Source organism: Mus pahari, chromosome 10 (assembly GCF_900095145.1).
Source record: "Mus pahari chromosome 10, PAHARI_EIJ_v1.1, whole genome shotgun sequence".
Classification (NCBI taxonomy): Eukaryota; Metazoa; Chordata; class Mammalia; order Rodentia; family Muridae; genus Mus; species Mus pahari.
The window spans coordinates 39,963,165-39,980,541 of NC_034599.1; the positions used below are offsets into that span (position 1 = coordinate 39,963,165).

The following is a 17,377-nucleotide window of genomic DNA, read 5'->3' on the forward strand; positions in this document are numbered from 1 at the left end:
ATAACAGGCTCTAAGAAACTATCTTCTCAAAGAGTGACTACAGGAAGCAACTCATTATTTGTCTGTGCTAGGGATTGAAGCCAAGGCCTTGCACATGGGAGGTAAATGTTTTACCACTGAACTATGCAGGGACTCATTGTGTGCCTTAGACTGACCTCAAATCACACTCTTTGTGCCTCAGACTCTAAGGATATAAGCCACCATGCACAGACTACATACTTTAAAACACTCATCCAATCAAATATAATCATGCTTTATGGATATTTTGCAATCTGATATTTTTAACCAGTGATGTTATGGGTCTGTCTATTAACATCAAACTACACTATCACATTTGCCATTATATGCAAGCCCTACAACTTTAACCAGGGCTCCAGACTAATAGACTCTTGAGTTTTAAATACTGGAGCTAGAGAGATGGCGGAGTGGCTAAGGGCACAGACTGCTCTTGCACAGGAGCCAAGTTTGATTCTCAGCTCCCAAATATAGGCTCTCAAGTGGCTGTAACTCCAGTAGCAGGGGATCCAATCCCTCTTCTCACTCCTGAAGGCAATAGGCATGCACATGGTGCACATATTACATGCAGCCAAATCATCCACACACAAAATGATAATATAATTTTATTATATATACATATCTGGCAATTTATCTAATTACTTTAAAAACAAATACCTAGCATGCAATTGCTGGGTTAAAGAATATGCCATTCTAAAATACCATTCTAAAAGGTAAACACCATTTGGGCTGGAGAGATGGCTCAGCGGTTAAGAGCACTGACTGCTCTTCCAGAGGTCCTGAGTTCAATTCCCAGCAACCACATGGTGACTTACAACCATTTGTAATGGGACCTGATGCCCTCTTCTGGTGTGTGTGAAGACAGCTACAGTGTACTCATATATATAAAATAAATAATTTTTTAAAAACAAATAAAATAAACACCATTTCCAAACAACTCACCAAAAGATAAGACCACTAACTGTCTTTCTTCTATTGGGAAATCCTTCTGTTGTTTCAGGTCTCTCTCTGCAGCTCTGGTTGCCTTAGAGCTCACTTTGTTGACCAGGCTAGCCATGAACTCACAGCTATCCATCTGTCTTTTTATCTGAGTGCTGGATTAAGGGTAATGGCAGCACACCTGGACCTGCAGTACTTGGTCACTGGGGGTTAATGACCACCCCACCATATGTACTACAGTCTTATTTGTCATTTTTTAATTATCTATCTCTCTTTCACACATTTTCTGCTGTGTATTTTTCTGCTTCTTAATAATTGCTAAGAGCTTTTTATACGCATAGGTATTCAATATAAAAACCAACAGCAACCCTTTTTGTTCTAAGAAAAAAGAACTCTATAATAAAGACTAAATTAAAGAGTTGAAAGTATATACTACTAGATTCCTTCTTAAAATTTCTAAAAGTTAAAAAAAAATACTCAGTAGCCGGCTTAAGCAAGAAGACAGACCTGCTAACTACTAAAAAGACCACAACACAGTGGTCCGTCATCACGGAGGAGACAGAAGCAGGGCGCTTACCTCCACACGCCCACTGCTAGCACAGAGAAAACACACCACTCTGGGTGTTATGGGGACAGAGGTCAGGATCCCCAAGCCTCCCATCTCCCACACATTCTCTGCTTCACAGTCTTCCTGTGGGGAAAGAGACATAAAGATCACTTATGGAAGTTTCGAAGTGTCAAAACCAGGACAAACAGCACACACACAGAGTGCCACAGAGTGCCAGGAGCACTGAGTCCCACTCGTCCAAACATGAGCAAGCGCTGCTTTAAAGCGGACTATCCGTTGAAAGCCCACTATTGGTGCGATGCCATGTAAATAGCTGCAAAGATACACCGAGGCTGAATGTACTGGGCTTTGCTGATTCGGGTAACAGGAGTTTGAAACAATTCTCTTCCCGGATGCTGCTCAGGATGTCTGTGCTTCCCTACCAGTTCACACACGGGCCTCAGGCTGACAAGGCTTTCAGGTACCTGATCCTGTCTGTAAGCTGTAGTTCTTATTCATTCCTCTAGTGGGCGCTGTTTCCCTTTGAAAGCTCACCTTTTCTTTAAAGGTCATAATGGTTAATAAAGGCATGATCATTAAACACTTTTACCTTAAAGTCCACTCTGATCCTGTGGACTCCATCTGCTGGGATTTTCTGCTTAGAACTGATGCCATTTGAGAGTGGGTTGAGGATGTTCAAAGTGCCTGCATTCTCTTGTTTACTTACTGGAGGTGGCTTCTCCTGAGACAGAGGATGAATGTAGAAAACAATGACTTGCCCTCATATTGCAATAGGGTAGCATACGAACGCCTATTCTTAGGTATAGAAACATTTTCAGAATAAGTATCCGTTAGCATACGAACGCCTATTCTTAGATATAGAAACATTTTCAGAATAAGTATCCTATAGAAGGGGAGAGGGAGCTAGGTGTGATGGCTCACACTGGATGGGGAAGTAGGAGGATGCTGGAAGTTCGAGGCCAGCTTGACATACAGAGTGTGACCTGTCTCAAGATAGAGGAAGGGTAATCTTCACAAAAGTCTGAAATTCTGTCTCCATCCAGAATAGAAACAGTGTGCACAGGTACGGGCTGCTTCTGTAGACAAACGTTATTAACATATATACATAGATAACATGTATACAGAGGGCAAAAGCCATGCCAAATGCTGTCAGAGTAAGCCGCAGCTAGACTACAGCATGCCAGGCCACAATGAAGGGAAGTCAACCAAGCTAAGAGAGCAGGAAAACAAAACACCAACCAACCAGGAGGGGTGAAAGCTTACACCTGAATTTTGGGAGACCCCACTGCCATCTCCAGAGAGGGGACAGTTTCATTTAGGCCAAGGCTCCCGCTACAGACCAGAACAAACATATCCCTAAAGAGGCGCAGACAGCTGCCCGCTCACCTTGTCCTTTGGTTTTTGTTTTACAGGGATACTTGGGCGGGGGGCCACTTTTTTCTGCTTGCTTTGCTCTGGCCCTAAAGGATTCAAAACAGATTTTGGTCAGATGCCAGGAATGAGTACTTTCAGACTGACTGGCCTGTAAGAGGGCCACTCAGACTGTCTTCTAGACTTTGAGGTGACACGACCAATCTGTCTTTCTGTCTGCCACTCACCTGGTTCTGGGGGTGGAGGTTGCTTTTTCTTGGGCTCACTTGGAACGGCCTTGGGAACTTCTTTTTTCTGCGGTGCTGTGCTAGGAGGCTGAGGGGGGACAACTGCTGTTGGCTGGGAGACCTGCTTGCTGGACTTCCGGGATGCTGGCGCGCTGACCTGTTTGGGTTCAGGCGCAGGGGCAGGCGCAGGGACACCCCCTTCTTCACTCTTTTCTTCCACAGGTTTGCGGGGTGGAGGCTCGCTGCTGCTCTTCCTTGGGGCAGGCTCCTCCCGTGGTGGCGGGGCAGCCTTCTGAGCAGACTCTAGGGGGCTCTTCACGACAGCACTCTCTTTGCTCTCTTTCTTTTCAGTGGTCTTAGACTTCTTCTCTTTCTTTTTCACAGCTAGGAGAACAAAACAAGATCAGTGAGAAAAGTCTCCATGAGGAAAAAGCACAAGAACTCTGTAAGAGTCTTGTCCCAGTCTCCTGCAGCCAAAGCAGGGCTCAAGTCTCCACAAAGCTGAGGCCATGTTGATCAGGTAATACAGGGAAATTTTATTATTCTAGCAAAGGAGCAGAGCTAGAATTTTTACATGAATTTTAAACAAGTGTCTTAATTATGGAAAATTTCAAACATACCCCAAAATAGAGTCAAATGAACCCCCATGTACCTATCATCCAGCTTCAACAACCACCAACTCCCCGGGAGAGAGCAGTACTTTAAAAGAAAAACAAAAACAAAAAAAACCCTAGTATTCTCTTTACACCGAATGCACACGGCTGCATGACATTGAGGCAGGGACACCCCGGGAAGGCGCGCGCACCACTACCTTTAGTCTGCTTCTGGAGGGAGGTTTTGGAAGGCATCCACTGCAGATTCTGACATTTTCTCATCCTAGGGTAACAAAGGATAAAGTGTGAGACAAACTGAATATAAAGAGAAGAAATGAAATAAATGCTTGCTTGCTTGTCTACAAAACACAGCAGGTCGCCACCAGGTCATTTGACAGAACAAGGACTTCTTAGGGTTCAGTTTGGTTTCAACCTTTAAAATCCTTGGGTTGACAATTTTACCTCCTCTTAGGATCTAAAAGGACCAACTGTCATATTTGAAATGGTACTCAAATTTCTTGTCATTTAATATGGACTTGTACCCTACACAGAGATTACCCCCCCTGCCTGCCTTCTGTCCTTCCTGCTTTGAGACAGTGTCCCATACAGCCCAGGTTACACTATACAGTAGAGGAACGATCCTGAACTCTTGATCCTCTCTGTCTGTGCATCACAGTAGACACCAGACATGATGATCAGTATTTCTTACAGTCAAATAATTACTGCTCTCTTATGAAATTTAATATTCATGTCCACACAACAGGAACTAAAACTCACCAAGTCCTTTGCTACTAGAAAATTACAGGTGTATCTCATGACAGATATGTTTTACCCTATAGTTTAAATTTAACAAAATTTAAACTTAATTTGATTCAAACTGCACTAAATCCATCCTCATCGCTCCACAAATGAATAAATTCCAGGCCCCAAACAAAGGTCCTATTTTTGGAACTGGGGAGTGAACATCGGGCCTCACATGTGTAAGGCAGGAAGTCCGGTGTGAGCTACATGCCCTGTTCACACCCAGTTCACTGTCACCTCAAAATGTAGCTCAGGCACCAGTTTACATTATACAAATTGAATTACTACTTGCCATTAAAGTACCCAAACCAAAATTCCTGCTTAAGTCCACAAACCAAAACATAGAACTTTGTCTTTTTGAGATAGTCTCAGTGTATACACTGAGTTAATCTTGAACTCATGGCAGTCTTCCTGCCTCAACCTCCCAATGCTGGGGTCACAGGCATGTGCCCCCACACCCATCTTAGGACTGCCTTCTGTCTTCTAGAGACCATATTCCCTGTGTGAACGATGGAGCACTTCTCAACTATCGCTTACATTAATCCCTTTAACGTCACTCATTCGTAAGTATCTCTTGTGCCAGGCACTTTGTAGGAAGTCCAGTTGCCAGAACTACTGTTCACATAATTCTAATAGGTTTTAAACAAATCATCCCAAATGGCAGAAAGTGTACCCCAAAACTGACTGAAAAAGTAGTTTGTATCTTTAAAACCTCCCTATGCCGGGCTGAGAGTATCTCAATGGCAGAGCCCTGGACTAGCACGTGTGTAGGTTCAAGCCGCAGCACTGACCACCCCACCCACAAAATAACCTGTATGAATGGAAATACTATGAAAGAGCCAGAAAGTCAAATGTATACTTGACTGAAGGTCTTTCTTTAAGAAACTATCCAAAGCTACACTAATATAGTAGTCACTAGTCACATGCAGCTATCTAAAGTTAAAATAATTAAAATTAAAAATTATTTTTAAAAATGTAGTTCTTCAGCCATCAATGGGAGGAGAGGCCCTGGTATTGCAAAGATCATATGCCCCAATATGAATGCCAGGGCCAGGCAGTGGGAGTGGGTGGGTTGAGGAACAAGGGGAGGGGAAAGGTAAAGGGCATTCTCGGGATAGCATTTGAAATGTAAATGAAGAAATTATTGAATAAAAAATAAATAAATAAATGTAGTTCTTCAGTCACACTAAGCACTTGTCAAATGTAGCTACTAGGTGTCACACTGAAGTAAACAAGGAAGAATGTTTTCATGACGGAGACCGTCCTACTAGACGGCATGGCTGTAGAATACTTACTCAGCTCAGACCTTAACATGTCACAAACATGAACTCTGCATCTAACCTGGAGACCCAGCAGGTTGGTGCAAGCACACCAGGTTGTCATCCCATGTGACAAACCGTGAGGTCACTGCCTCAGAGGAAGACTCACTCACTTGCAGCATTGCTTCTTTATATTGCGGCCACCAAACTTGGGCTTGTCCAGGCAATTAGTGCAAATGCCACAGTCCTCAGGCACCTGGCAGCCAGGACACTGTCCACACCGCCTTGACCGTCGCCCTTTCTTCACCGGGGGCTCCTGAGGTGCCTTGTTTCTGGTGACAGGCTTAATTGGTTTGATGGGAGGAGCAAGAGGTTCGGCATCTTCTGAGCCAGCAACTGATGACTTGTCTGTTAAGAAAGATGTATCTTTAGTCCCAAGGGAATTTCTAACGCCTCCTTAAGAAACCCTCAGAGTCCCTTCGTATCATTAGATACGTTAAACCTCACCTGGATTGCTAGTCAAAACAGAAGAATTTATAATATAGCCATACACAGAACTCAGAGGTGTTCAAAGTAATTATCCAAGTGCTTTTAAACACCTTCACCCTATAGCTTGATGAAAGCAAATATCTCAGTGTGAAAACGAAACACCCTGATTTCAAGTCAAGAGCAAGCTGAGCGCTTCTGAGAACTCTCTCTAGATGACGAACTGTCAGGAGGCACCCAGCACTGCACAGTCAGATGGCAGTCAGGAATACATGCCCATCCTGGTGGTTGTTTTGTTTTTGTCAACGTGACACAAGCTCCAGTTATCTGGGAAGAGGAACCTCAATTGAAAGCATGCCTCTCTGCCTGCAGACTAGGCTGTAGGGCATTTTCTTGAGAATCGACTGATGAGTTGGGGCCCAGACCATCATGGCTGGTGCCACCCCTGGGCGGGTGGTCCTGAGTTGTATAAGAAATTGAGGCTAACAGGCGTGAGGATTGAGGCAGAGGCAGTGGTCCTCCAGGTTCTCAGCTTCAGTTCCTGCCTCTAGGATCCTGCCTTAAGTTCCTGCCCTGGCTTCCCTCAGTGATTCAGGGGGACCTAAGAGTCGTAAGAAGAAATAAACCCTTTCCTCCCCAGTTGCTTTTGACCATGGTGTTTTATTCAGAGAAGCAGTTGAAAGCCTAATTCATAGAGTACTTCACAGATCTCTAATTTCAGGAAGTGTAAAAGACAAGGGCTCCAACTGCTGTGTCCCGAAAACTACTAGTAAGAGAGGTTACGCTCAGCACAGCTGCCTCCAGGCAGGTTCTTAGTGTGGCCAAGAAAGATGCCAGTATTGTTTCTGAGAGAAGAAATGCCTCTGACAGCCTTGTCAAGCCTTTCTTCTACTGCACAGCAGTCGAGGAAGGCTTTGCCATTCTTCTTCCCTTTCAGGAGTTACACTTGCATCAGCATCTGATGGCTTACAAGTCTTCCCTGGGTACTTTTGCTTTCTGCGGCCCTTCCTCTGACTAAATCTTTACATATTTAATGCCCTGCAGCTATCTGGTTTTGGTCTGCTGTCCAAATCCAGTCTAAGGAACTATGATGAGCCTACCAGCACCTGCAGAACGACAGCAAAGCTCCAAGGTCGACTTCCCTGACTTACCATCATTCCCCATGGAAGACAAAATTTTTTCTCGTTCTTCCCACGGTAAGGCACTCAAGGTGGGCATGTCATCAGGAAACACAGCTCGTTTGCGGCCAAGGGCAACAGCAGCTCTTCTGCAGACATGTTTAATCCGGGGTCCTCGAACAGAAGTTTCTGACGAATCACTTTCTTGACCCTGAGTATGAAATAAGCCACAAATAAAGACAACCATGCATGTTGCAATTACAACGAAATAAAGCCAAAGTATACCTGATCAATTTATTATAATCTATTACCAAAGCATACAACTCTTAACTATTCCTAGCCGTTAGGCCGCTATATGGAAAGCAACTACATCTCCACCCTACCTGTATTGTCCCTCTATGTTGCTTTAGAGCATAATTTTCTACTTCTTATAATGCTCCAGGTCCTTGAAGGACCACTGCACATACCACCCACCTCCTAGCTCCCATAAATGATGCAGCTCAAACATTTAGCCTAACCTAAACCTGTCCCAAGAAGGGGCTCCATGACCCTGGTTTTAAGAGGCGAGTGGGAAAGAGTACCTGTGCTTTGGGCTGGTCAGTCTGTTTGAGACTCTTACTCTTCTCAATCTTGCAGAGCTGGGCTTTGGCCTTTTTTAGGAGGCTGGCAACCCTCTTGTCAGTCATTGGAAGCTTGTCTGCCTGAGCCAACATGGAGCCTATGGAGGAAGTGGAGTGTTTAACAGTGCTAGATGAAGGAGTGGAAAGGCAGAGGGTTTTCTCCTTCTCCAGGGATGGGGCAGTTGGGCCGAGGTCCAAGTTGTTTTTTTCCAGATTTCCTCTCCCTTTCTTTATAAGAATTTTGGCTTTGACAGCTGTTGTGTCCCCAAGAGTCACAGGAGCAACATCAGCCCCAGAATCAAGTGACGAAGACTTCTTCCGCCCTGTTGCCTTTTTGGCAGAAGATGAAGTCCCAACATCTTCTCCAGCAACCTTCTCTTTGGAAACCCGACCCACAGGATACAAAGCAGAGCTACTCTGAACGTCTGAGCCCTTTTTCCTTTTCTCTTTCCTTGACTCCCGCTTATTCTCCTTCTCTCTCTCCCGGTCTCTCTCTCTACTCTCGTCCTTCTCCACGCTCTTGTCGGCATCTCGATCTTTGGACAGCTCCTCCGGGGCAGTGTCTTTCTTTCTCCCCTTCTCGGTCTGAGAGCCTGGGGTGAACCATGGGAAGAGAGCAGGGCTATTTGACGAGAACGGCTCTGCTGGAGCACTAGTCTGCTTCCTTGCTCTCTGACTTTTCTCTGTAGATTCCCCAGACTGAGTTAGGGAATGAGAAGGAAAAGTAAAAGTTGGGTTTAAGGCACTAGCGGCAAGAGGACTAACGGGAATGCTTAATGAGGAGGAGACAGAAGACGGGGGAGTGAGAGGTGACAGCTCAGAGGTGCTAAGCCTTCCGCTTCTTGTCCTCATGGAGTGAGAAGGTGATCGTGGTTCAGAGCGAATCGGACTAAACACTCTCCTTTTCCTTTTTCTATTAGACACTCCCGAAGAGGACGCTCCAGAAGAAGTCCGATTACTAGGCAAGGTCACAGACTCAAATATTCTAGAGTGTGCCTCACTTGGAGTAAATCTGGGAGCTCTCAGAATGGGGCTCCTTTTATGAATATCAAACCTTGTTCCAGAATGGAGTGGTGAAAACAACCGGGCCGAAGCAGCAGTACCAGATGCAGAAAAACCAGAAGCAAAGCCGACATCCTCCGGAGTCAGCGGAGGGGGTCGGAAGTTATCAAATATTGGTTTGCGAATCAGACCTTCTTTGGCATACTTTGCTGAGGAAAAGTACTGTGGCTCTGACCTCGAATGTTTTAAAGAAGTCCACCTAAATGTTGGCTCCCGCAAAATAGATTTCCGCTTCCCTTGCATGGGAGCAGCAGAAGCAGGCAGGAATGGTGATGCTAAGGGGATGGTGGGAGGCATAAGCCAAGGTGTGTGGTCAGAGATGCTGGAGGCTGGCTGCAATGGAGGGGGAGGGGTGAGCAGAGGCGGAGGTGGCGAGGAGGAGGTCTGCTGCTGGGGGGCACTTTGTAGAGTTGGTAATTTTTTAGTTGTTCTAGATCCAAAGCTTCTCTCAGACATCGAATACCGTCTGCTTCTCCTATCATTACTCTCAGTTTCTGGGGACTGGGAAATGGGCAGTGGTGTATGAACTTCGGGGGTATTACTGCGCTCCTCAGGAAGTGCCTGGATCTCTTCAGAGGCCTGAGAATCTGAGGTGGTATCGATACTGGGGCTGCTGGATCGGGAGGAGTCTGAAGACATCTGAGAGGAGTGCTGGGAGGCGGCACTGGACTTCTCAGAGGATCCACAGGACGTGGCGCTGAATCTGCTGTTCGGGGTAGATTCTAGGCGCGCAATCTTAATTGGAGGGTCATAATCCTCATCCTCTATGAACCGTCGGGGAGTCTTGATGATCCTCGAGGAGATGGCGCTAACCACAGGCATGATGAACTGCCGGATATTCTTGACCTGCGTCTTCACCTTCCTTCCCTGCAGCTGAGCTGCTTCTTTCTCGATTTTCTTCTGCGCCCCCTTCTTTGCCCTCTGGAGGAGTTGCTTAGCAATTGTGGCATCTGTCCTTTTACAAGAAGGAATAATCCTGACCGGTTTAATCCTTCGAGGGCTTTGTCTGACAACTGTCTTGTCTTCTTTTGGGAGAGGGGGTGTTCCTTCCTTGTCTTTCCGGACCTTCTGAGGCTTTTCCAGTTCAGAATTAATGAGGAGACCTGAAGGGGTCTTTATCCGTTCTGTGGATGGAGGCCTTCCTCGCCGTCTTACAATCTGCACCCCCTTCCTTCCTAGTTGGAGCTTCCCTGTCTTAAACTTAGACTTGAGAGGAGACAGTTTACCTGCTCTTAATTTTTTAATCTTTGTGGCTTGCTGGAACATAGCAGAAGGGGTCCGTTTAACTTTTTTCAGGCTATCCTCTTTGCTTCCGTGTGTGAACTCTGCAATGTCCTTTCCATGTGTGATTTTGATTTTTACCCCAGGGAAGGTGGGAGGTCTTCCTCTCTTCTTTTCTATGCTCTTAGAATCTTTCTTCTTGATTTTATCTGCAGATTTGGTCTCTGATTTATTTAGAGGGGAGAACACAGACGGGTCAGAGAGGATGGCTGGGTTCCGGTCAGAGCCACTTCTAGGTCTCCCGCGAGGTTTTCGAGGACTAGCTTTAACTGTGTATAGAAATTAAACAATGAAGAGCATATATTTAGCTGTGTAGTTCAGGTCTTTGCTAAGCTGAATATAATTTAGCACAGGCCATTTTGTAGCGAGCTCATTGGGACTACTGAGTCAATGCTACATCTTAATTGTGCTTAATTTCTTCTCACAAAATATTTACCTCAATAACACAGTAACACCCCACCTAAAAAAAAAATCTAATTACTTTTTTGACATAAAAATCAAAATAAGGTTTTCAACTGAAGTAACCTAGGAAACAGAAATTCCTGCTCCCCAAATGAGCAAGATTTTTATTCCTTTTCTAAAATTAAAAATAAATAAATAAATAAATAAAGAAACTGTCTTTTGAAATCTGTAATACATTATTCAGGTCACAAAGAGTGGCAGTTAAGAACATGTTTCAAGAGCTGAGCATGGTGGCACTCAGGAGACTAAGACAGAAAGGTGACAAGCCTGAGGTTAGCCTTGAGCTACACAGAAAGACCCGACCTCAAAACAAAACAGAGCAATCACACCCAAACAAACCAAAAGCACACACAAGCAAAGCACCTCAACTCAGCCAGGACGACAGCAGACACTCCAGCTTTTCAATCTGTAACTGACTTTGAATAGTCTCAACAATATCAATTTGAACAGTACCAATTTTCATGCAAAGAGGCGCCTTCCCTGGTAGCCCAGCATCCTGTATTTTCAATCTGTTCTGGTAGAGTAAACTAAGAAAGGCTTACTTCAGAGAAATGCCTACTCACGAGACACCAGCACAATCACCTGCATAGCACGAGAGTTTACAAAGCAGTGGCCTGTGTGATGTGCGCCTTAGTCTACACTTTGCTAGGGCTTCTCAAACTAGTTAGTCCCAAGTTACAAAAAGATTTAGCCCCAGCTGATGAGACGGTCAAATCAACAATATATTAAGACAGATCACTGCTATTTCAGATAAAAGAGAACGCTAGATGTGATGGAATGCACCTGGAAACCCAATACTAAGGAGGCAGAGGCAGGAAACTACCCACAAGTTCAGGGTCATCCTGGTCTGCCTATGGAGTTCTAGCCAGGGCTACATATTGAGATCTTCTTACACACAGGAATCTCCAAAATTATAAAGATGTTCAACCTGCTACTATGAAGACAGTTAAGGAACAAAACTGCCCCTAACACCTATCAGCTTGTACTGAAAATGCACTAAGAACTGGCTCCAGCAGCCAGGCATGATGGCTCACACTTGTGACCCCAGGCCTTGCCACCTCCAGTTCAGGGTTAGCCAGGGCTACACAGTGAGCTCCATGCCAACCTGGGCTACAAAGTAAGACCCTGCCTCAAAAAAACAAAAAACAAAAAACAAAAACAAAAACAAACAAAAAAAACCACTATGGTTTGGCTTTTGTTTGTTTTTAAATTCTTCCTTAGCTTCTCAGTGTTATATAGTACAACCTTCTTCTGAGACCAAAATCTCCCTTCCTAGGCATCAAAAGAGATTTCAGACACTATGAGCATCTATGCTATGGAGCTGCTTGCCAGCACAGCAGAAATCCACCAGGTCCAGTGGTGGAACCTCCCAACAGAAACACAGTGCAGCACTCACCACGTAAGGTAGGCCATTTCCCATAACAGATGAAGAGTTTACAAATCAATTCTCAATGTATACTAATTATAACCAAAGCACTGGACTACAAGACAGTAGATAACAATTCATCTAAGTAATACATAGCCAGATACCTTAAAAGAACAAGCACAGCCGTTAAGGTAACAGGTGCCACGAAAGCCTCCCTAAGAAGCCACTGTGGACTAGCTAAGACTAGGGACTCGACTCCTGAACGCTGTGGGGGCTGCCAGACGACTTCCGCTACTGTGAAAACCACTTCTCTATCACTTTTTAAAAGAAGCTTTCACAGACAAGCAGAAAAAGCAGAGCAGAGAAGGGTCCTTACTCAGTTGGCTAGCTTCTTACACTCGAGGCACACACTGGCTCAAGGCCCTGTTCTCATTTTTATCAACTGTAAATGAGAGTTACAGTAAGGATCCTATACAGCGACTTAAGATTCCATCGCCTCGGGCTGGTGAGATGGCTCAGTGGGTAAGAGCACCCGACTGTTCTTCCAAAGGTCCGGAGTTCAAATCCCAGCAACCACATGGTGGCTCACAACCATCCATAACAAGATCTGATGCCCTCTTCTGGAGTGTCTGAAGACAACTACAGCATACTTACATATATAATAAATAAATAAATCTTTAAAAAAAAAAAAAAAAAAAAAAAAAGATTCCATCGCCTCTTAAAGAAACCACTGCTACCGTCTAATAATAGGGTCTAAATTACTAGAACCAGTAACCAGGTATGAATACCATCACTGGGCACATAAAACTTGTCAGCTTGGGTGTTTAATTAGATTACTAAACAATACTTAATGACTCCCAAATGAGACCCAAATGTCAGCAACCATCACAAATCAAACAGAGTAAAAACATCTAACAATAGAATATTTTATTAGACTGTTTACCCACATAAACAAGGCCTTACTAGAAGCCCAGATACTGTCAAGATGAGGAGTGGGTTTCCCATCAATAGAACCGCAAGTCTTTCCTCCATCTCAATGATCCAAGCTAATAAAGGTGAAGTCCACTGACTATCTTAGGAAACTGCTTGTAGGTCTAGAATTTTGTTGAGAATATTGATAAACAATGCTAATAACTGAAACATCCACATAATTTTCAGTTTCTTTATTTTAGTACAGCCTTTTAAGGGTTAGGTAAAATGGTATCATATAGTACCAACATGTTTCTGGTTCTTTGACAATAGAACACTAAATTTCATCTACCAAAAAACAAGAGCCAATCCCCCCCCACACACACACACAAGCATAAATACTACCGTAGAGTAGAACACAATAAATTTAACCAAATTTCCCAAAATCATTCTGTAGAAACCTACTTCTCATGCCCAAGTGTTACCCAGGAAAACAGAGTGAAGAATTTACAAGGCCAGGCAGCAGGAACCAGTCTGCCCAGTCTAGCTCACACACTGTTTCCTAGCCTGGGCTGCAGTCATCCTTACTCACAGCAAGGCAGGAGGAAGCCAGCCACACTGTCCTAACAGAATGCAGACCTGTGACACACGCTTCATTGGCCATACCTGAAGGAGACCTTGTGGGGCTTCGCACTCTGACTTCTTCATCTGAGCCAAAACCTAAGAACTGCTCATCCTACAACAAAGGAAAATTATTTTAAAATCAGAAACAAAAATATAAATGTCAATAAATCCAAAGGAAATGCCTAGATGAAACAAATGCATTGGACAATTGGTCTGTGCATCCCAATCATCATTATCCGAACAGTCTGTAAAGTCACAGACTCAGTCACAGAGTTGAATTGCACACAGTAGCTGGGTAATCACTCAACAATGCATAGAAAGCCTATCTCTGGTGAGCATTAGATAAGGGATAGTCCTGAATTTCAAACTACAGATACAGGCCCAAACCTTTCAAAGATAATTTTATACAAATAAGCAAATAAAACAAGTCCTTATAGCTACAGACATACAGGGAGTAGTAACATAACCCTATGATGATCTCTTGCCTGCTAAATATCAGAGAGACTGTAAGAGCCTTAACTGCATTAAGTTCCTTAAAGCACGACCAGTTATTCAGATGTGATTTCTGTACATCTGAGATTAGAGAGTCTCAACGTGCATTTTATGACACCACCTTAAAATGCCCTGTGGTAAGAGACTTAATGGTGGGCAACAGTGATGGCGACAGGAATCATAAACTGACCACACACGGTGACAGGGAAACCTCTTATTCCCAATTCTGCTTAGAAAAAACAAAAGCAAAAACTCCTTACCTCTAACTTTTAACCTACTTTAAAAATATTAAGAATCATTTAGCCTACTTTGGACAAGTTCTCAAGGAAAAGTCTATTGAAACATCTGATTGGTATGAGTTTACTGAATCAGAAAAAGTTCTTTCTAGAAAGACAGAGACGGGGAGGAGGGGGAGGGAGTGAGAGAGGGAGGAGGAGAGGGAAGGGAAAGAGAGAAAGAGAGAGGGGCAAGGGGAGAGAATATTTCAGATTCCACAAACAAAACCCACACAAACAAACAGCACGATGCCAGAGTCTGGTAAATCCCCAGCTGTGTCCCAACATTTAAAGTCTCCAGAGTTTCCTCCTGTGGACAGCACCAGCAGACAACAGGGGTGCACTCCCACTCAAGAGTTCTTCCTCAGTTTAAAACTAGAGCCAGGAGTTAAGAGGCCCTTAACCACTTACCAAGCAAATGAAACATTTTAGACAAATCAGCAGTTCAACTGTTAAAGGCTTCAGGCAGCATTTTTCCCTCTGAGACTAAGGGGAAAAGGTATTTTAAAAGCCTCAGCTGTTAGGAGCACTGGCTGATCCCTAGAGGGCTTGGTTTTCATTCCTAGCACCCACAAGGTGACTCACAGCCACCTGGAACTCTAGTTCCAAGGGGTTTGATGCTCTCTTCAGCCTCTCAGAGCACCAGAGCAGTACACAGTACACAAATGTAAGTACAGGCAAAATATCTATATACATGAAAATAAAATAAAGAAGGAAGTACTTAAGAGAAAGATGAGGGTGGGGGGAGGTATAGGAGACTTTGGGAGAGGAAACTAGGAAAAGGGATAGCATTTGAAATGTAAATGAAGAAAATATCTAATTAAAAAAGAGAGAGAAAAGCTTAAAATAAAAAAAAATTTAAAATAAGAGAAAAAGATGAAAGGTACCACATGCCCTTAACCCCAGGCAGAGGCAGGTGAATTTCCAGGAGTTCAAGGCCAGCCTGGTCTACAGATGGAGTTCCGGAGGAGCAGACAGAGATACACAGAGAAAGCCTGTTTCCAGAAAGGAAAGAAAGGAAAAAAAAAAGATGATATTTTTTCAGAAAATGTATTTTTTAAAAGAGTAAAAATGTATTCAATCTTTAGAGTTTTGGTTTTTTTTTTTTTTTTTAGTTTCTTTTGTCACTAGGTTAAAAGTAATTTTTAAAATTCTCTTAGTTTAAAATAAACTTTTATGTGAACATTATTTGTAAGGAAAACTCTATGCCTTTATCTTAATATAAAACAAGTCAAACAGGGCTAGAGATGGCTCCAGTGTTAACAGCATTTGTTCTTGCAGAGGACTGGCGTTCAGATTTAATTCCTAGCATCCACGTGGTGATGCACAACTATCCACAACTCTAGTTCCAGGGGATCCAATACTCTCTTCTGGCCACCAGGACACCGCATGCACAGACATACATGTAGGCTAAACATCCACACACAAAATAATAAAATACTTTTTTAAAAAAGCCAAATAGATTTCTGTGGATCTTCAGACTGGATGGCTCAGCATCCAAACAGTTATCAAAAATCGCACAGGCCCAATCAATCCAAAATTTTTCTTTATAGGGAGAAGGGACATCAGGGTCTCAATGTCACAGCCCAGGCTAGTAGTTTCAAAGGTGCTCCTCCTCTGCCCCACCCAGTATGGGACTACAAGCATGAACTATCGAACCCATCCTCTATCCATTTCTGTTTGTTTGTTTGTTTTTGAAGACAGGGTTTCTCTGTGTAGTTCTGGATGCTCTGGAACTCACTCTGTAGATCAGGCTGGCCCTGCCTCTCTCTGTCTCCCGAGTGCCAGGATTAAAGGCGTATGCCACCACCACTCAGCTTAATCCAATTTTTTAAATAAGAAGTCCACATTGTTCCACTTTAAATACATACTTTGGTAGATTTAGTTACTGTACATTTTGGTGTTGGGGACTGAATCCCGGGCCTTAGGCAAGAAGTCTACCACTTAGCCACAACCCTTGCTCAGAAGTAAAGACAAAGAGGAGTTTAGGAAAAAACAAACAAGCAAATACTATAGGTAATGGTAAATCATTTCAAACGGGGGGGGGGGAGGCTAACTTAAAATAAAATCACAAAATCTTTGACTTTTTAGAGGGGGCCAGACCACGTTTGTTGGCTGAGACATCAGAAAGTCTGACTTTGGGACTCAGCTCTGCTATTCTCGGGCTATGTGAGCGTTGACAAGTCACTTTCTCCCTCCGTTTCTTTCTTTATTGAGCACTGAGAAAGGGAAGCAACCCATTTATATAAAATCACTTAGAAACTAGAAGCAACACGCATATTCCTATTACTTTTATTAGGATTATTTGAAGACATAAAGTCTAGCCAAATGACCCGCCCAAGATCACACACATAACAGGTTAACAATCAAGGAACCTATGTTTAAAGTGGGTACAGTTATTACTGGTTGTAATCACTTCAATACCACAATAGTTAAATTAAACCTATAAATAACTGAAGAGTTCAAATAAAGTACCCAGAGAACAAAACTTTCTATTCTACAACTAAAGCCACAAAACGCCCATTTTCAGATCCTCCAAGCTTCTGGTCCATCTGTTCTTTGTCTACATCACGATCAACTAACACCCTGCCAATCCGTGTATTTTTTTCACAGTATCTGCATATTGCCAAATGCACCCAGCAGGCCACACCCCTAACTGCATGAGTCTTATACTCCAAGCTCAGGGCAAGCAACTATACATGAACAGGTGAGGTATTTATTCGTTTCACAGTGCTCACTGTTGGCAACGTTGTGGGTCACCATGGGTACTGCAAACGTTCCCAAAGCCTAATTATACACTCCTAACTGTAAAGTCCTGCAGTACAGTGTGGGCCCCACTGAGCTCTCAGGCAGCCATTCAGCTGTCAATGTCTAGAGTTTTTCCAAGTATTTTCTTTTTTTTTTTTTTT

General features: G+C 43.6%; 1 protein-coding gene across 5 annotated transcripts in view; it reads right to left on the bottom strand.

Moving 5' to 3' along the window:
* The window catches only part of Kmt2a (lysine methyltransferase 2A), an 81,717-nt gene that overhangs the window by 35,970 nt on the left and 28,370 nt on the right, over window positions 1-17,377 (bottom strand). For 4 of the 5 annotated variants that reach the window (XM_029543343.1, XM_021206517.2, XM_029543344.1 and 1 more), the window contains exons 2-10: window positions 13,744-13,813; window positions 7,959-10,609; window positions 7,411-7,588; window positions 5,947-6,181; window positions 3,932-3,996; window positions 3,121-3,504; window positions 2,909-2,982; window positions 2,112-2,243; window positions 1,532-1,645 (exon numbers count right to left, since the gene is read on the bottom strand). In XM_029543343.1, the coding sequence (XP_029399203.1) occupies window positions 1,532-1,645; window positions 2,112-2,243; window positions 2,909-2,982; window positions 3,121-3,504; window positions 3,932-3,996; window positions 5,947-6,181; window positions 7,411-7,588; window positions 7,959-10,609; window positions 13,744-13,813 (3,903 nt within the window). The remainder of the gene's footprint in view (window positions 1-1,531; window positions 1,646-2,111; window positions 2,244-2,908; window positions 2,983-3,120; window positions 3,505-3,931; window positions 3,997-5,946; window positions 6,182-7,410; window positions 7,589-7,958; window positions 10,610-13,743; window positions 13,814-17,377) is intronic. The other variant, XM_029543345.1, reaches the window with a different exon arrangement.